The 21,062-nt window shown below is 44.0% G+C and overlaps 1 protein-coding gene across 1 annotated transcript; it reads right to left on the bottom strand.

Annotated features, from left to right (window-relative positions):
* Positions 1-2,857: 2,857 nt before the first annotated feature.
* On the bottom strand, positions 2,858-20,055 carry LOC121994643. The gene is made up of 7 exons (XM_042548603.1): positions 19,458-20,055; positions 19,242-19,357; positions 18,966-19,027; positions 18,320-18,394; positions 17,228-17,834; positions 16,766-17,135; positions 2,858-3,066 (listed from the first exon to the last, which is right to left on the bottom strand). Exons 1-7 carry the CDS (start codon positions 20,053-20,055, stop codon positions 2,858-2,860), a joined length of 2,037 nt encoding a protein of 678 aa, XP_042404537.1.
* Positions 20,056-21,062: the final 1,007 nt, after the last annotated feature.

The raw sequence follows: 21,062 nt of genomic DNA, 5'->3' as shown, positions 1-21,062 counted from the left end.
AAATGATTTTTCGTCATAATTTTGTCACTAAACAACCACACCGACGGAATTACGATGGAAAATTCTATCAGTAATCACAATTTTTTTTTTGTAGTGAATGAATGCTCTCATGGGGGCTGTGATCGACGCTCGAGGCATTTTAGTCGGTCGTATGGGCCTTCGAGATACTTGAGGTATTTCAGTGGATGTAAAAGGTATCCGTGAAGGTGAAGAGTTTGTCGTTGTTGCCATGTTGCTTGTTGTTGTTGCAATGCTCCCCGTACTATGATAGCTACCATTCTTTTGAAGTGGTCTTGCGCTATACTGATGGTCGCGGATCTTCCAGTGTCATCTATCTTAATGTCTCAATTCAGGACTTAATGTTCCACGGATAGTACCAATTTGATCTTGCTCTTAGACCTTTGACGAATGAGCCAACTGATCGCTGGAGGCAAGGTTGACTAGAGTCGCTGAATGCCATGAGAGGGGGATCCACCGAAGAGCGTGCCAAACTTGAGAGGGATCAGCTACTCACTTGGCTCAGTCTCAGGTCCTTGCACCATCTCTTAGTCTCAACTCTTGACCCCCGATTCACTTTTTGACTCAGTTTTAGGTCTCTGCACTATCTCTCAGTCTCAGCTCCCGATCCTGACATCCTTTCTGACTCAGTTTTAGGCCCCCACACTATCTCTCAGTCTCAGCTCCTAATCACGACACCCTTTTGACTCAGTCTTAGGTCCACGCATCATGTTTCAGTCTCAACTCACGATCTCGACACCCTTTTTTGATTCAGTCTCAGATTCCCACACCATCTCTCAATCTCAGCTCCTAATCTGACACCCTTTTTGGCTCAATCTTAGGTCCCTGCACTATCTCTCAGTCTTAACTCTTAATCCCGACACCCTTTCTATCTCAGTTTAGGTCCACATATCATCTCTTAATCTTGGCCAAGTCGTCGACACCTTCTCTTAGCATCATATACTGACATCTTCTTATTCTAGGTCTCATATCCAGACTTTGTCTATTCTCAAAGTTACTCCATATCAACGTCACCTTTTTCACCCTTAATCAAGGTCTATGCGCTGCACGGAGAAAGAGAAGAAGAAGAGAGTTAGAATGGCGGTCAGGGGTGCCTCGACATTGTCACTCTGACACGGAAGTAAGTTACGATGAGAGATGTGGAGAAAGCAGAGATGATGGACAATACTATGTGCATGGAGAAGTGAAAGATGAAAAAGCTTATCTCCGTCCGTAGATGCAAACGTCTTTTATAACACTACCATCAAATATCTCTCTTCTATATTAATTATGTATTAATTATTGATGTGACGTGTATTACATTACAGTAAAAGGGAATGTGCTATCGTATTTACTAGTATCATGCAAATCAAGATACGGGAGATGATACCTCATGTGCTTTGACAACTCACATGTCGTGTCAGCATAGGCGCCACCCCTTATAATTGGCTAGCCCACAGACCCTTGGGTCGTGAGACAATTAGGTTGGAGGTTGGCGCCTATTAAGTAGAAGAGTTTTGGACCACCAAGACTAAGTGGAGATGAGTAGGGTGGGCAGAGTTAGTGCAAGCGAAGCACGCCCAATCAGTGGTACAGATTGGGGAGAGACGAAGCGCATTCGATCAATAGAATCAATCGGGTAATAACGGAGCATGTCCGATCAGTGGGACCGACTGGGGAGGAGGGATGAACCTCATCCGATTGGTGATAAATATGACTACCCGAACATATCTGTTCTGTCTTGACTTGTCTTGACTTTGATCTCCGTCTACGCGTGATATTTGACCCTTGGGGGCACATGTGGCTTCTGATTCTCACCATATCATAGGAAATATTAGAAGCCTTCACGTGGGCCAAGGAGGACAATTGTCTTGATAAGATAGAGGTTAAAGTCTAGGATGACCAACTTGATTGGGATATCCGATTGGGTTATCTGAGACAAAAGGTACAACTAGACGATTGACTTGGTTACGCTCCCCCAACTCGAAGGGCTACTCTCCCCTATCTCCATACTCTACTCAATCAGCTTAGATACCCCCAGTCGGTTCGTCTCCCTGACTCCAAGGGCTATACTACCCCGACCTCATATTCCGCTTAGTAAGCTTAGATACTTTGATTTCCCTAACTCCAAGGGTTACGCTCCCCCACCTCATACTCTGCTCAGTCAACTCAGATTCTTTCAATCTATTGGTCTCCTAGACCCTCGGGCCCAACTCCTCCAACTCCACTCCACTCAGCCAGAAGCTCTCCTAGACCTCAGGCTCAGCTCCCCTGATTCCTTAACGATGAACAGATCATTTCCCCGACTTCTTAAATATGAACAGATCATCTTCCCGATTCCACTCCGCTCAGTCAGATGCTCTCCTTGACCCCTGGGGCCAGCTCATCCGCCTTGCTCGGCCATAAGCTCACTTGACTTCTTAAAAATAATAAAATAAGAGCATTGTCCGCCGGCGAGCATTGGTTCTGCACCGAGGTTGCACATGCTTAATGGTCGTTCGTTATCACTTGTTAAGGGCCAAATGAGGGAGGCATGCCTTTGCTTTGCTTTGCTGTAATAGGTTTGAGGCCTAGACCGATGATGTTGATGAAAACAAAACTTGAAGTATGAGTGTGATTTATTGATGTATCCTTTTTGGAAGAAGGACAAAGGTTCATGAATCATGAAACGAGATCTGTTATTGGAACTACAGTAGGCATCTAAAAGTTTCTGCAACAATGCACAAAAGCAATCCAACAAGACAAACAATTCACAAAAGCAATCCTACAAGACAAACAATGCACCAAATCTCAACACACCAATGAATGGGATCAAGTATTAGCACTCCAGACACATTAATGAATGCATGCCTTTGGTTGTCTACTTCCAAATATTCCTGAACGCCGGCCAAAAGGTGGCTCCCCTGTAGTACAGCACAATCAAGCAGAGGGCAGGGAAGACGGTGAGCTCCAGTATGAGCGGAATCAGGTCGTCGGACTCCGTTCTCTGCCCGCCGTAAATCTGCAGGAAGATATTGCAGGTGAAGGCGACGAGCAGCGCCAAGAGCGCCATGGCGAAGGACAAGCAGGCTAAGAAGTACTTAAAAGAGATATAACAGAATTATCCAAATTGACCGGATCAAATTACCAAATCAAACCATATTAGTATTTGGATTATTCTAATAATTCTGTTATAATTATTCTCAGAATTATTCTAATAATTCTATTATAATTATTCTCAGAATTATTCTTAGAATAATTCTGTTATTTATTAATTAGTTATTTGACAAAGTACTTTTGAACATTATATATTGTATTGTCCTTAGGGCAAATATCAATGAACAATAGATTTTATTATTCTCATCTTATTCCTTCCTCTCTCTCTATTCTTCTTCTTACATGGTATCAGAGCCATCTCTCTTTTTTATCTTCCCTCAACTTCTTGAGGCGGAGATCGTATAAACGGCGAATTTTTAAATTTTTCCCTCAAGCCTCTTATTTTCTCCTACGTGTTTTAATTTTCTTATTCTTCTCTATTTTTCAGAACAAACGAAGAATACTTATTTTCTTCCGCTGCCAACCCCTTTGCTTCTCTTTCCTCTTCCTTAATCTCTTTTTTTTTCCACTACCATCGAACAAGTTATTTTTTACTTTAGATGTCAAATACTCGACGACATCAAAGAGGACAAAAGCAAAGTCCAGACCGATGTCAAATTTGTCACATCGTTGGTCATACTGGAAATATATGCCCTAAAAGACTTGATTGGTCTAGGGTAAAATGTCAAATTTGTCTTGGAATTGGACATTTTGGTATTCAATGTCCTAGTCCATTTGATTCAAATTTCATTGGTGGTCTTGCAGCCTCAAGACAACCATCTATTTCACAAGTATATCCTAAAGTTCTTTCGTCTGTGCCTACTTGTGGTAAAAACCCAGAGTTCTCATCTACTGATTGGTATATTGACACTGGAGCAACTCATCATGTCACATCAGATTGTAATATACTTACAGACGTAATGCCATATTATGGCTCAGATACGGTGCAAGTAGGCGATGGTTCAGGTTTGCAAATTGCTAATCTTGGAAACACATATGTTCATTTATCTAATCGAACTTTTCACATGCGCAATGTCTTTCATGTTCCATCTATCACTAAAAATTTACTTTCTACACGCCAGTTTTGTCTTGATAACAATGTCATTTTTGAATTTCATCATAATCATTATCTTATAAAGGATAGAGGAACAAATGCTATTGTGTTTTATGGGAGAATAAAAAATGGCCTCTATTGTCTTCAGAGTTCTTCAATCAAAGCTTTTGTTGGTGAACGCATAAATAAACCAGCTTGGCATGCTCGACTTGGTCATCCTTCCCTTCGTATTGTTCAGTCAATCATCAATAGGTATGGTTTACCTACTTCTATTACCTCCTCTCCATCTTATTCATGTAGGACCTGCATGGAATCTAAAAGTCATAAGCTACCTTTCTCTTTATCTGATCATGTTTCTAATTTTCCACTTGAAATAATTCATTCTGATGTTTGGGGCCCTGCACCTATTTTGTCTAATCAAGGTTTCCAATATTATGTTACATTCATTGATCATTTTAGTAAATATACTTGGCTTTATCCTATGAGAAGGAAATCTGATTTATTTGATATATTTTGTAATTTTCAAATTCAAGTTGAACGATCTTTTAGTCGTAAAATACTCTCTTTTCATTCTGATTGGGGAGGCGAATATCAAGCTCTCCATCGTCATTTTGTCTCTTGTGGAATTGTTCATCGAGTTTCCTGTCCTCACACTCCAGAACAAAATGGCTCTGCTGAGAGAAAATATAGACATATAATTGAAACTGCCTTAGCTCTTCTTCATCATGCATCAGTTCCGCGCAAATTTTGGGATGAAGCTGTTAGCACTGCAGTATATCTCATAAATCGACTTCCTACACCATTGCTCAATCATAAATGTCCTTTTGAAAAACTTTATAATCAAACCCCTGATTACACTCTCCTTCGAATTTTTGGTTGCGCATGTTATCCATGGTTACGCCCCTATTCTAAACACAAACTTGACTCTCGTTCACTACAATGTATTTTTCTTGGTTATAGCAATTTGCACCATGGTTATCGTTGCTTGCATATACCAACAGGACGAATTTATATTTCACGACATGTTACTTTTGATGAGTCTTTATTCCCTTTTTCAGTAGCTTCTTCAATCTCTCCTCCAGATACAAGTGGCACCTTCTTGATGCCACCTAATATTATCAGAAGTGATAGAATTCTAGGTCCTGCTCCGGAGCTCTCTAATAACTCTCCTATACCATCAGAATCACCTCTGGTTGCTGCTCTAATCTTAGAAGTCTCGTCGATCGAAGATAATATGCTCTCTGGTTCCTCGGATAATGCAAGCCCGTCATCTACATCACCATGTCAGCCTACTTCCTCGTCGTCATCAACAAGTGATTCAGATGATAATGCTCCTCGTCGCATGCTTCCCATTAGTGATATTTATGAGCGTTGCCCACCAAATGCAACTCGATATCCCCTTCCACGAGCTCTAGTGGTTTCTTCCAAATCTATTGAACCAACCTGTTTTACACAAGCAAACAAGGATCCAAACTGGCGTAGTGCAATGGCTACAGAATTTGATGCACTTCTTCGCAATGGAACATGGACTCTAGTTCCGCGCACTCCCTCAATGAATGTTGTGGGCTCTAAATGAGTATTCCGTCTTAAGCATCGAGCTGATGGTTCTCTTGAAAGATACAAAGCTCGACTTGTAGCTAAAGGATTTAGTCAACAGCCAGGTATTGACTTTAATGACACTTACCTAGTCATCAAAATTACATCTGTCAGACTATTATTATCAATAGCTGTTAGTTCTAATTGGCTTGTACGACAATTGGATATTTCAAATGCATTTCTCCATGGTCATCTTGAGGAAACTATATTTATGGAGCAACCACCTGGTTTCATTCATCCACAATTTCCATCTCATGTTTGCCAACTCAAGAAATCCTTATATGGTCTTCGACAAGCTCCTCGTGCATGGTTTCATCGACTATCTAAATGGTTACAAGCTCAAGGATTTTCTGGATCAAAGACTGACTCGTCTCTATTTCACAAATATAATGATGAAAATATGATATTTTTTCTTATTTATGTGGATGACATTCTGATAACCGGCAATGTAACGACCCACCTTCTACTGCTCGGCTGCAAGGCGGACCGCTACAGTTTCTTTGCTAATTGCAGCTAAATTACTAATGCGGAAAACTGGGCTGAATAAAAAAATTTTACTAAACTATTGTAGTTGCCTCTGTTAACTCTGTGAGAGTGAGATTTCATGTCCCACTACCTTCTAGATATTCATAGCTAGGCTGAGGAGGCAAAATTGGAGCTTTGGATCGGTCCGTGGAACGATCCATTGACCCCTATGCGAACACTGGCTGGATCGGTCTGGGGACCGATCCAGTAGAGGCTGGATCGGTCGGCAGACCGATCCAGGTATGCCTGGATCGGTCGGCTGACCGATCCGGAACCCGCGTAACTCGGTTCGCCATCGTCCGTGATGGATCGGTCGGCACCGATCCAGGTATGTCCGATCGGTCGGATGACCGATCCGTGCACCGGAATACGGATCGCTATCGATACCGGATCGGTCGGCCGACCGATCCAGAGGATAAGTATGACTCATCTCGGATCGGTTGACCGATCCAGAGCAGCTGCACTCGATCGGTGCGGAGACCGATCGAGTCCGATCTCACCCGAAGTTCGATTTCAGACTTGCGTGCAAAACCTCACACAGCAGTTCTAAATCAATTGAAGCTACTTCTAACATGCATTAACAAACATTCCCATAATGACTACTAACAATCTAACTCATTCTTTCATAGTTTAGTACGTTCCAAAACTAAAGGTGCATAAAGATGAAAGTATTAAACCATAAACTGTAAAGTGCTAAGGTAAACATGCTAAAGAGTCTAATGTTCATCCTGCTAAGTCCCCTAAGGACCTTTGATTCCAGTTCCACACACACACACCATCTTCGCATTGTCCTCCAGCCTCCGCTGCTAGTCCATTTTCCTTTTACCTGTATCTGCAGTATAAGGAAAATAGTATCTGTAAGCTAAAAAGCTTAGTAAGAAACCATCTACCTCACTAAATCATGCATACGATGCAAATATGCTTTTAAAACATGCTTTTGGAAAACATACTAAATATGCAAGCATGGCATGGCATAGTATCATACAAGCATGGCATAACATAAGCTGAACATAGAGCTAACATGGAAAATTACACTGAAGCATAATGCTGAGCTAAGCTAAACTAAACTGAAGCTGCAATCAAACTCAACTGGTATAACTGATTTTTGAGTTTTGAAAACTAATACATAGTAAGTGAAAATACTAAACATGCTGCTGTAGGGCCCTGACAACTGTACTTGCTATGCGCGCATCCCTAACTAGACCCGGGTTTGCAAGTCCCGAATTTAGTAGGGTTAACTAGGTTATCTAAACCTAGCTAGGTTATCTAAACCTAGGGACCGACTATGGGAGCCCAGCCCAATGGATATCTAATCCAGTACAGTGCAAAGTACTGAAGTAGCTAATACTGTTTTGCTGAAACTAGGTTATCTGAACCTAGAACTAGGTTATCTGCACCTAGAGGCGACTATGGGAGCCCACCCATTGGATATCTACTCCATATAAGCTGTAATAAACTGAGTATACTGAATAGATACTGCTAATGTATCTAACTGAGCTGTTAAAGATGCCTAGGGTGCATTTTACTAAACTAGCTATTTTATCGAACACCTAGCGTGCCCTAACTCTCCTCTCTATTAGGGAGACCACCTCTAGGCACCCGACAACATCTAACCTCCTATCTGAAGAGGGAAGACATGCCCGGCCCATCTAAAGGTGTTCAACTAAGACCCTAATCTGAAAAGAGAGTTAAATACACCTTAGATATCGATAAAAAAATCTGCATACATCCTAACTAAAGCATAAAAACTCAAACGGAAGCTATTATACCGCAGGTGAGGGGTTTCTTACCTCCTAATCGTAATTTCTTACGATTCTATTCGCTAAAACTCCGGTGGAGATGGTCCTCTCGACGATCCGCTCACGTCTTCGCGTTCCTCTCGCGGAGAAGAACCCTTTTCGTGTTGGAGTCGTCGTCGGAAAGTGATCCGAGAGCCCTTGGGGCTTGGGCACCGAGAGAGGAGGAGGGAGAGGTGTGGGCGGCGGTGCAGGTTTTTGGGAGAGGGATAGGTCACGGTGAGGGTTTATGAGGAGATGGCTTCCGAACCAAAATTAACTCAAACCCAACTTAAGTTTCATATTTATACTTAGTGATAAGTTCCGCCCAAATCCCACTTAACTAGGATTGTTCCCCTTTCCTTTCAGCACAACCCTGCTGGGTCCACTGGTTACTAGCCTTGTCCACTAAACCATAGGTCTCGGGTTCAATCCCCGCCTAGGCCGTTTTACGCTTATATTTATTTTTGCTACTTCCGCTACTCGGAAAATTCCGGAAAAATATCTAGAAATTCCAGAAAAATCGTAGAATAATTCTAATGCAAGTTTGAGAATTTTCGGGCGTTACAATCCCCCATACCTTATAAAAAGTTCGTCCTCGAACTTAGAACAATTCTGGGTACTTCTGTCTCATGCTGGCTTCTGTCTCCCAAGTTGCCTCATCTGCTGTGTGATTGTGCCAAATAACTTTGACTAATGGTACTTCCTTGTTCCGTAATTTCTTAACTGCTCGGTCTATTATCTGAATAGGCTGACTATCATAGCTGAGGTCTTCGCGGATCTGTACCGACTGGGGCTCAATCACCTGGGTGGCATCTGGGGTATGCTTCTTCAGCATAGAGACATGAAATACATTGTGGACAATGACATCTCCCGAGGTAGCTCTAGCTCATAGGCTACCTTGCCCACTCTTCGTCGATAAGGTATGGTCCCACATATCCGGGACTTAGCTTGCCCTTCTTCCCAAAACGCATTACTCCCTCATGGGAGCTACTCGAGGACCAGCAGAATCCCTCTAAGTACATGGGTCTGGCAGACAAGATAGCTCCAATGAGCTCTCTCTATCCTCTGGCGGATCTCTGTATAGCTGCTGTGGTATCTGCTACTCTGTCTGAAGCTCTAGTTCCTTCTGCTCACCACTCTCATACCAGTGAGATCTACATCTCCGCCCGTAGAGAGCCTCGTAAGGGGCCATGCGGATAGTGGCACGATAGCTGTTGTATGCAAACTCTGCTAAACTCGGATATTTGCACCAACTTCCTTAAAGTCTAGGGCACAAGCTCGGAGCATATCTTGAGTACGATTTACTCGCTATCCATCCGTCTGAGGATGGAATGCTGTGTTGAACTTTAGTACCCAATGCTGACTGTACACACTCCCAGAAGTGTGATGTGAATCTGCTGTCTCTGTCTGAAATGATGGTTCGTGGGACTCCATGTAGTCTGACGATCTCCTGGAGATATAACTGAGCTAGCTTCTCCATGGAGTAGGATATCTTGATAGCTAAAAAGTGGGCTGATTTGGTCAACCTGTCGACTATTACCCAGATGGCATCGAAACCATTTGTGGTTCTGGGCAGTCCCACTATAAAATCCATAGAGATATCCTCCCACTTCCATTCTGGAATCTGTATAGGCTGCAAGACTCCTCCTGGTCGCTGATGTTCCGCCTTGACCCTCTGACAGGTGAGGCAGACGCTAACATATCTGGCGATGTCTCGCTTCATCCCATGCCACCAAAAATGTTTCTTCAGGTCTTGATACATTTTGGTGGAGCCTGGATGTATCGCATAGGGAGTCCTGTGAGCCTCATCTAAAATCTGTCTCCGTAGCTCCTCCCGATCCGGAACACGTAGTCTATCACCAAAATACAACACCCCGCCACTCTGAATTCTCTACTTTCGATTCTGCTAGCCCTTGCTTGATTTTCGAATTTGAGGGTCCTGGTCCCGAGTGATCGAATATCACCAAGCAAGGTAGACTCTAAGGTCATAGTAGAGCTGTCCGACGATGAGTTCGAGACCAAAATCCGCGATCTCCTTCGTAGGGGTGGTGACATGGCTAGAGATAATAAGGTAGCTGGATTTTCCGCTAAGTGCATCCGCTACCCTATTGGCTTTCCACTGGTGGTAGAGGATGTCTATGTCATAATCTTTGACTAGCTCTAGCCACTTGTCGCATATTCAGATCCTTCGAGTGAAGAAGTACTTGACTCGATGATCTGTATACACCTGCACCGAGCTCCATACAAGTAATGTCTCCAAATTTTGAGAGCGAACACTACTCTGCAAGCTCAAGATCATGAGTAGGGTAGTTCTTCTCATAATCCTTGAGTTGTCTGGAGGCATAGGCGATCACCTTGCCATTTTGCATCAATATCGCTCCTAGTCCCAACTTAGAGGCATCATGTAGATGTCAAAATTGTGTCGGTAGAGCCAAACGGGAGCACCGGTCAACCTCCTTTTAGCTCGTTCTCACGCTCATCAAATTTCTGTTCTTCTGGTAAGAGTCATGGGAGGCTATCTGGAGAAGTCCTCTACAAACTTCTGTAATATCCTGCTAATCCCGAGCTCTCGATTTAGGTCTCTTCCGGTTATTTACTGCTTCTATCTTGCTGGGATCTACCATAACACCATCCTTGGAAATGATGTGACCGAGAAAGGCTACGGTCTAGCCAAAATTCACATTTCGTGAATTTGGCATAAAGGTTCTGTTGAAGGATCTGCAAAACTGTCTTGAGATGCTCTGCATGGTCCTCCTGAGTGCTTGAATAGATAAGGATGTCATCTATGAACACGATGACAAACTTGTCCAAGTATTCCCTGAATACTCTATTCATGAGGTCCATGAATGTAGCTGGAGCATTAGTCACGCCAAAGGGCATGATTACGAACTCGTAGTGTCCGTATCCGGTCCTGAATGCTGTCTCCCCTTCCTTGACTTTCACCGATGATAACCCGATCCGAGATCTATCTTAGAGAACACTGCTGCTCCCTTCACCTGGTCGAGCAGGTCATCGATTCCGGGAAGAGGATACCTATTCTTGATCGTGACTTGATTCAGGGATCTGTAGTCATACACACATGCTTCCATCCTTCTTCTTCACGAACAATACAGCGCCCCATGGTGAGTGACTCGGGCGTATGAAACCCTTGTCGAGCAGCTCCTTAATTGCTCAAGTTCCTTGATTCTGCTGAGCCATGCGATAAGGCGCTTTGAAATGGGATTAGTACCGGGAAGAGCTCTATCTCAAATTCAATCTCACTGTCTGGTGCTAAGCCTGGCCTCGGGAACACTACTGGTAGTCACATACGACTCGGACCTCTACTAGCTGTGTCCTGCTTGACTAGTATCGACTACATGTGCTAGGTACCCGTACATCCGAATCCATCAACTTCGGGCCTTCATTCGAGAGAAATCTTCGGCTTTTCTCTTCGGATTCGATGTATTCAAACTGCTTGGGTTGGAATCGACTTCTCTATTTACACTCTATGGAAGCACCGTATCCGATCGTAAAGTTCATTCCGGGATGACGTCGTAGTCGATCATTTCTAGCAGATCGATCACGAAGAGTTCCCCGCTCGCTATAATGACCGGCACGCCCGAGCCGTGCGTGGATGCCATGACCTCTCCTGAAGGTAGTGCCACACTGAGTACCTGCGGGGTATTTCTAATTTCTCGGAGAACACCACAGCTATATAGGAATGGGTTGCCCCGATATCAAATAAGACAGTCTATAAAATGCTAATCTGACCTGTGACGACTGTCGAGGCATTTGCTACGTCCTCCACGTGAGTGAGTAGATCCTCGCATTCGCCATAGCCGAGGGGCTTCTAATCGCCCGGTGATAAGGGGACCTTCTAGAGCGCATCTCGATATAGCTACTGGCTGGCTGCATCTTGAATCACGTGGTGAGGAAGACCGGTCTTGTTCGGGCACGCTTGGTCATGTGCCCTTCTTGTCCACATTCAAAGCCTCGCGTGCCCTTGCGGCAAACCCGGTGGAATTTCCCACAAGTAGCACACTTTGGATAACCGGGTCGCTTGCTAGATGGTCCTCCTTTGAGTCACTCCACGATTTGCACTTTGCTGGAGTTCCTCCAGCTAGAGTGGCCTGTTTTTGAGTGTGAGAGCTTCCTTGGCCTTTGGACTCGAGGAGACCGTCCTGCTTTATGCTGCTCGATAATGTTACGTGGTCAAGGCGCCGCTCACTAACTCCTCTGTAGTTTGTGGCTTATGTACGCCACCAGCCACGCTATCTCTAGCCTCGACATCTTGAGCATCAACCGGATTCGCTCCTTCTCTGACTAGCTCGGGCATAAGCGACAACTGTTGAATTTCTTCACGGCTCCACCGAGAGGTTGCCTGGCGAAATTCAATGAACTCGTCGGCGATGCAGAACTCGCATGTGAAAGAATTCCTCGAAGAACTCTTTCTAAGTCAGCCCATGACATCTGATTCACGGTTCGCTCTAACTCTCTCCCACCATATGCTAGCGTCCCCTGTCGGGCGAAGGAAGCACATTTAACCTTCTCCTGTGGCCAGTCTAGAAGCTCCATTATCCTCTCAAGTGTTTTGAACCATGCTTGAGCATCCCATGGTTCGCTAGTGCGAGAAATTTCGGGCTTAACTCTCTGCCATCGATTAGGTAAGCTTCTTTCCTTAGCTCATTCTTGGGACCACTCTGGTATTGGTCTTTGTCATATGACTGTGGAACCTCTATAAATCTTTGGGGTTGCTAAGTTCGTTCCGGTGACGGTAGGAGTATCTGTTGGTTAGCCTTTAAGGTGGCTATTTCGTGTTCTGTTCAGCTAGCTGCTGCTATAACTGAGCCACCAGTGCATGAACTGCCTGCCTCTGCTCGGGCTCAGTAGCTGGTGCCCGCTTAGCTGGGCGTCCTCGTGCCATTTCTAATGACATAGAGAACATACATAACTAAAGCATTCATAGTTTCACAACTACTGATATCTTGTCTAAAAACTATCATATACTAGCATGCTTCAGGTATATATAAAAACATGAACTGAAATAAGAAAGCAAGGAACATATAGAGAGTAGAGGTATTCTTACTTGGAAGCTGCAGGTACAATGCTGATGTGTGTGTAGGAAGTATGGAACACGGCTCTGATACCACTCTGTAACGACCCACCTTCTACTGCTCGGCTGCAAGGCGGACCGCTACAGTTTCTTTGCTAACTGCAGCTAAATTACTAATGCGGAAAACTGGGCTGAATAAAAAAATTTTACTAAACTATTGTAGTTGCCTCTGTTAACTCTGTGGGAGTGAGATTTCATGTCCCACTACCTTCTAGATATTCATAGCTAGGCTGAGGAGGCAAAATTGGAGCTTTGGATCGGTCCGTGGAACGATCCATTGACCCCTACGCGATGAGTGGATCGGTCGGGGACCGATCCAGGGGGTCTGATCGGGATGCTCTAAGGCTGGATCGGTCGGTGACCGATCCAGGGTGAGCTTCTTGCCCTCTGTTCGCGTCATGGATCGGTCGGCGGACCGATCCATATGTCTGGATCGGTCGGATGACCGATCCAGCACCTGGAATACCAGGATCGCTATCGATCGCTGGATCGGTCGCGACCGATCCAGAGGACAAGAGATATCAGATCACGGCTGGATCGGCCGATCGATGCCATACGCACTCGATCGGTCGGAGACCGTCAGTCTCGATCTCACCCGAAGTTACGATTTGACACTTTGCGTGCAAAACCTCACACAGCTTCTAAATCAATTGAAGCTACTTCTAACATGCATTAACAAACATTCCCATAATGTCTACTAACAATCTAACTCATTCTTTCATAGTTTAGTACGTTCCAAAACTAAAGGTGCATAAAGATGAAAGTATTAAACCATAAACTGTAAAGTGCTAAGGTAAACAGGCTAAAGAGTCTAATGTTCATCCTGCTAAGTCCCCTAAGGACCTTTGATTCCAGTTCCACACACACACACCATCTTCGCATTGTCCTCCAGCCTCTGCTGCTAGTCCATTTTCCTTTTACCTGTATCTGCAGTATAAGGAAAATAGTATCTGTAAGCTAAAAAGCTTAGTAAGAAACCATTTACCTCACTAAATCATGCATACGATGCAAATATGCTTTTAAAACATGCTTTTGGAAAACATACTAAATATGCAAGCATGGCATGGCATAGTATCATACAAGCATGGCATAACATAAGCTGAACATAGATCTAACATGGAAAATTACACTGAAGCATAATGCTGAGCTAAGCTAAACTAAACTGAAGCTGCAATCAAACTCAACTGGTATAACTGATTTTTCTTGAGTTTTGAAAACTAATACATAGTAAGTGAAAATACTAAACATGCTGCTGTAGGGCCCTGGCAACTGTACTCGCTATGCGCGCATCCCTAACTAGACCCGGGTTTGCAAGTCCCGAATTTAGTAGGGTTAACTAGGTTATCTAAACCTAGCTAGGTTATCTAAACCTAGGGACCGACTATGGGAGCCCAGCCCAATGGATATCTAATCCAGTACAGTGCCAACTGAAAGTAAAATACTGAAGTAGCTAATACTGTTTTGCTGAAACTAGGTTATCTGAACCTAGAACTAGGTTATCTGAACCTAGAGGCGACTATGGGAGCCCACCCATTGGATATCTAATCCATATAAGCTGTAATAAACTGAGTATACTGAATAGATACTTCTAATGTATCTAACTGAGCTGTTAAAGATGCCTAGGGTGCATTTTTACTAAACTAGCTATTTTATCGAACACCTAGCGTGCCCTAACTCTCCTTTCTATTAGGGAGACCACCTCTAGGCACCCGACAACATCTAACCTCCTATCTGAAGAGGGAAGACATGCCCGGCCCATCTAAAGGTGTTCAACTAAGACCCTAATCTGAAAAGAGAGTTAAATACACCTTAGATATCGATAAAAACTGCATACATCCTAACTAAAGCATAAAAACTCAAACGGAAGCTATTATACCGCAGGTGAGGGGTTTCTTACCTCCTAATCGTAATTTCTTACGATTCTATTCGCTAAAACTCCGGTGGAGATGGTCCTCTCGACGATCCGCTCACGTCTTCGCGTTCCTCTCGCGGAGAAGAACCCTTTTCGTGTTGGAGTCGTCGTCGGAAAGTGATCCGAGAGCCCTTGGGGCTTGGGCGCCGAGAGAGGAGGAGGGAGAGGTGTGGGCGGCGGTGCAGGTTTTTGGGAGAGGGATAGGTCACGGTGAGGGTTTATGAGGAGATGGCTGCCGAACCAAAATTAACCCAAACCCAACTTAAGTTTCCTATTTATACTTAGTGATAAGTTCCGCCCAAATCTCACTTAACTAGGATTGTTCCCCTTTCCTTTCAGCACAACCCTGCTAGGTCCACTGGTTACTAGCCTTGTCCACTAAACCATAGGTCTCGGGTTCAATCCCCGCCTAGGCCGTTTTACGCTTATATTTATTTTTGCTACTTCCGCTACTCGGAAAATTCCGGAAAAATATCTAGAAATTCCAGAAAAATCGTAGAATAATTCTAATGCAAGTTTGAGAATTTTCGGGCGTTACAGGCAATGATCACAAGGGTATCACGACTTTATTAAGTCTTCTCAATCAAGAATTTCCTACTAGAGATTTGGGTATTGCTCGTTTTTTTCTTGGTATTGAGCTTATTCCACATGAGGATGGCTATCTTCTCTCTCAGAGCAAATACATTACTGGACTTCTTCAAAAAGCCAAAATGGATGGGGCATGTCCGGTCTCTACACCAATTGCTATAAACAACTCTCCAACTTCATCCTCTCCTGCTCTATCTGATCCACAAATTTATCGAAGTATTGTTGGGGCCTTACAATATGTCACTATCACACGCCCTGATATTACTTTTGCGGTAAATCGTGCTTGTCAATTCATGCATGCTCCAACTGAACAAAATTGGGATAATGTAAAAAGAATACTTCGCTATCTCAAAGGTACTATTCTACATGGTCTTCTTTTATATCGTCAATCGTCTCGAGATTTACATGCATATAGTGATGCGGATTGGGCAAGTTCTCCTGAAGATAGACGCTCTACTAGTGGATATGCAATATTTCTTGGACGAAATCTTATCTCATGGAATTCGAAAAAGCAACCTACGGTATCTCGTTCAAGCACTGAGGCAGAATATAAAGCTATAGCAAATACAACGTCAGAAATTATTTGGCTTCAATCACTTCTCTCCGAACTTCATCTTGCATCAAATATTGCACCAAAAATTTGGTGCGACAATATTGGAGCAACATATCTCACAGCAAATCCGGTCTTTCATGCTCGTACAAAACATGTCGAAATTGATTTTCATTTTGTTCGTGAACGTGTGACAACTCAGCAATTATCCGTCTCTTATATTTCTGCTGAAGATCAAATAGCTGATATCTTTACCAAGCCACTATCCAGACAACGCTTCAACAAGTTAGCAAGCAAACTCAACGTCAGAGATCTCCCGTTGAGTTTGTCGGGGGGTAAAAGAGATATAACAGAATTATCCAAATTGACCGGATCAAATTATCAAATCAAACCATATTAGTATTTGGATTATTCTAATAATTCTCTTATAATTATTCTCAGAATTATTTTTAGAATAATTCTGTTATTTATTAATTAGTTATTTGACCAAGTACTTTTGAACATTATATATTGTATTGTCCTTAGGGCAAATATCAATGAACAATAGATTTTATTATTCTCATCTTATTCCTTCCTCTCTCTTTATTCTTCTTCTTACGGTACTTGGTCGGAATGGCCCGTCGGAACTGTTGTTCCTTGTAGGGCGAGATGACGAGGGAGAGGAAGAGGACCAGCGAGGTGGCGGCGCAGGAGAGGCCGATGACGTAGGTGTGGGAGAAGATTTTGAAGGACAGCCTGTTCATGTACACCGGATTCCCTGTCTTGTCGTCCTTCTCGCCGGGGATCGAGAAGCTCGATGCGAACACCACCGCGGCCACCAGCCCCGCGCAGGTCTTCCCCATCTCCATCAGCTGGTTCTTGCAGTTCTTGACCATCTGTTTGTGGTTCTCACTGAACACCTCTTGCGCCGTCTTCCTCTCCTCGTTCCGACTGTACAGCAGCTCCTGCGGCACCATCCTTTGCACCTTCTACTCAATTGGTGAGAAAACTTCACTTTCTCCAGATTGATTAGCTATTGAAGGATTAGCATAAAAAACTTCTGGTCGATCTGTTTGTTTACCTCAAAAAAACGGAGCTCGTCTTGCAACTGCACGGCGTCTTCTGTATCGGGAGGAATCCTCTCCGAAGCAAAATGCAGGATGGTCCTCCTCGTCCTTGACTCGGTGTGCGAGAGCAGCCAGGAGGGAAGGACAGGATTAGGGCCCTCCGTCTTCTGGCGGATGATCTCCACGATCTCCCGGTTGCCGCTCTCGATTGCTGCCTGGAGGACGTTCCAGCCGCGGGTGTCCACGTACATCGCCGATTCCGGGCACACGTCCAGGATCTTTCCCACGAACTCGTGCAGGCCCATCTCCGCCCCAATGATCAGCGGCGGCTCCGAAAAGTTCCGCTTCGAAGACATCTCGCTCTCGAGAAGCCCCTGGACCGGCGGCGCCTCGCTGCCGCGGGTGTCGTCGTGGAGGTGGAGGAGCTTGTCGACGAACGCGAGCAGGAGCTCGCGCTGCTGGAACTTTAGCCCTTTCTTACGGTCCAGAATGCCATGGTCCTTGTAGTAACGGCCATGTCCATTGGCGCAAAAGTCGAAGTATCCGTGGAACTTCGCTAGGCATTCTATGAGTTCCATGGTGTCCAGGTGAAATTGTTTCAGATGGTACAGTCTCCTAATCCTGATGCTTGAAACTGCAAAACTTTGCTTCATTAAATTTACATCCCCCCCTCCCTTTTTTTCCCCCTTTTTTCCAAAATTTTAATCGGAAACCGTTGAGTGGTTTACGTCTAGATCTTATTGTCAAATAATGTTTTTAATGGTGTTAATGATTAACCGTAAATTAGTAAAAGTCTAGTTGTTGGAAAAACTAAAAAAAAAAAAAAAAAAAGAGAGAGAGAGAGAGAGAGAGGAGGTTTTATTTTAATTTTTCCTTTCATTTTTTTACTAAATTAATCTAATATTATTATAATAATTTTAATCAAATCAGCTCTGATGTTAATTAAAACTGTTTTAATATTGATTAAAGTTGCTACGAATTTGATTCAAACTGTATTGTCTATTAAAACTGCTGGAATCATGGGATAGTTTTAGACAATCTTGAATTAGGGGTTTAACAAATTCTAAAGAAAAATAGACCAAAATAGAAAATGTCAATGAACTCACCTCGCCATAGAAGATGGAAAAGCAATTCGTGAATTGGTCTTAAAATATTGTACAATAGCATGGAAATCCATCTCCCTGCAAGCATCCATCCACAACAATTATAAGTTAAGGCAGTCAAAATTCATAAGTAAAACATCTAAGAAATATTTTGTTTTCACTATACAATTTAACTTGCCTAACCTGATTTACTATTCGATTGATCATTTCACCCGATTTGCTTGACTTGGACACCTAGGTTAACTATTTAGTCCATTTGATCGACCGATCTCAACCAATCTACATCGACTGACTAATTTTGTGGGTCTTGTCCATTCACTAGACATGCCCAATTCATCCTTCTCTCAATCCTATCCTAAATTCACTTTAAATTTAACTCGATCAATCAGTCAAGTTATTGTGTCCAACTTGCTTTATCTGCGCTCTATCGTATATAGAAAGAAGGAAACTCAGAATGAAATGCCTCGTTAATTACCTCTTTTTTCATCTTTCTTTTTCTCTTTTTCTTGTGAATTTTCACTGTCAGAGTCTTGATCCTACTCGCATATAAATTTTAGGGGCAAACAGCATTATTAAATGAAAATAATTCATCAATATTTTTTTTCTTCAAATTAAAAAAAAATAAATCAAAATAGATTAAAATTCTTACCTCGATATCTCTTTTGCCTTGCTTGCTAATCCACTTGGGAGGTTCCTTGAACCGGGGAATCCCTGGCATTAAACTATTTGAGAATGACATTTCTTATTTTCTATATGTAAAGTTTATACTCATTTGTTATGACTATCAAATATATTTTTTTATACAAAAATTATTTATCAGTCGACTGCAATCAGATATGAACATGCATGTTAAAGGGTATTTTGGAAAATTAAAAGAAGTGAGTAGGTTACACTTATAGAGGAAGTTTTCGAGTGATCCGAGGACCAATTGGCTGCGGAATGCCTCCGGAATGCTCGCCAGCAGTTGCAATGGAGTCAGCGCTGCGTAATTCCGGTATATTGCCAATCTCGGCCACTTCGTCGCAATCTCCAACGCCAGCCCTGCAGAATTTCAAGCAATCGATCGACCGATCGATACATGAATCAATTAAAAAAATTTCTCCCTAGAAAAAAAGAGTTAAATCGGTGCTCATGTACGTACTCGGCGCATTGCCCATGATGGCGTAGTGGAGCACAGTGGCTCCATCGTACGTACGGTCATCGTACGTCCGGTCCGCCGGCGGGCTTATACACTTGTCCGCCAGACGCCGAAACACCTCCTGCTGCCCAAAGAGAGCCGCCTTGTGCAGCGGCGTCTCCCCCTTATTGTTTCGCTTCTCCGCTAGACTGGGGGATTTGTTCAGCAATGCGTTCGCCACCTTCAGGTTGTCTAAGGTGGCGGCTACATGCAGCGCCGTGTCGCCGTCGTAGTTTTTAGCCTCGAGTTTGTGGTGGGACAAATTCTTGATAAGTTTAAGCGCTATCTGGGTTTTCTGGCAGGTAATGACGACGCTGAGCAGGGGATCGTCCATGAGGTTGACCGGGCCCTCAGGGTTCTCGGCCAGCCTCACGAGAGCATCCGTCTTCTCGTCGAGGATCAGCTTGTAAACCGTTCTGTAGTGCTTCTCGTTGTAGTCTGGCGGCGGCCTAAACTCCTCCATATCGTCGTCATCGCTACTGTCGATGGGCCTAGACTGCTCCATCTCCTCCTCTTCGTCGGAGAAGACCGGCGGTGGGAGGATTACTGGTGGCGGCGCCATGGTAAGAGGTACGTGGTGGGAATTGATACGGTTAGTAATGGAGAGGCCCATGAGGAAAGGGTTGGGAAGAGTCAAGGCTACGTGGCGGTCAAAAGTCAAGGGGACGTGGTGGTCAATAGTCAATGTGATGGGGCAGTCAATGGTTAGGCTGACGAGGCGGTTAGAGGCAAGCAGGCGTGATACTCAGATATTAGGCAGACTGGTCGCTCAAGGGGGCAAAGCAGTCGGAAGACGAGGAAAGACGTCAAGCGGAACACAAGTCACGGGTCGGCATCGGCAAGGCTGTCCAGAGGAAGTCCGAGCTACAGGCCTGTGAGTCAAAGGACTGAGAGTATAGGCCAGTAGGTCGGAAGCGGCAGAGCTGATCAGAAACAGTCCGGGCTACAGACCTGCGGTTGAGGGTCAGGAAGTACAAAGCGCAGAATGCAAGCCGAGATCGGTAGAGCTAAGCAGAGGCCAAGAACTGGAAGTATAGGCCAGTGGGTCGGAATCGGCAGAGCTGATCAAAAGCAGCCAGCTGTTGGACGGACCTAAAAGGCCAGGAAAATAACCAAGTCAAGATCTACATCTTGAAAGAAGGGATATAGCATTTGAAATACAAACCACAAAGGTCCAGTGGGACACAACTGAGCCTGGTTCATAGTATTGGACGGAAGAACCTCAATCGGTTCCAGAAGAGTTACATATCAGCAATACGGGTGAAGGCGGAGGTTCCTAAAACGAAAAGATGCCCTCATAACCAGTAGTAGCCTGCCAGCTGTCCCCCACTACAAGACAAGATCCATGTACGAAGGCGGAGGTTCCTAAACGGAAAGATGCTTGCATGACAAATAGCAGCATGACAGGTGTCCGGAACTAGGCGACAAAGCTCAGCGTCTAACGTTTTTCTGACAGGATGGGAGGCTCCAAAAGGAGGAGGCATAAAAGGCGAAAAACCTCTCGTATGCAGGTACGCGCACACACTCTCCCGTCATTTTTTCCAGAACTGTTTTTCTTTCTGCTTCTCT

Source organism: Zingiber officinale, chromosome 6A (assembly GCF_018446385.1).
Source record: "Zingiber officinale cultivar Zhangliang chromosome 6A, Zo_v1.1, whole genome shotgun sequence".
Lineage (NCBI taxonomy): Eukaryota > Viridiplantae > Streptophyta > Magnoliopsida > Zingiberales > Zingiberaceae > Zingiber > Zingiber officinale.
This window is presented reverse-complemented; position numbering and strand designations above follow the sequence as displayed.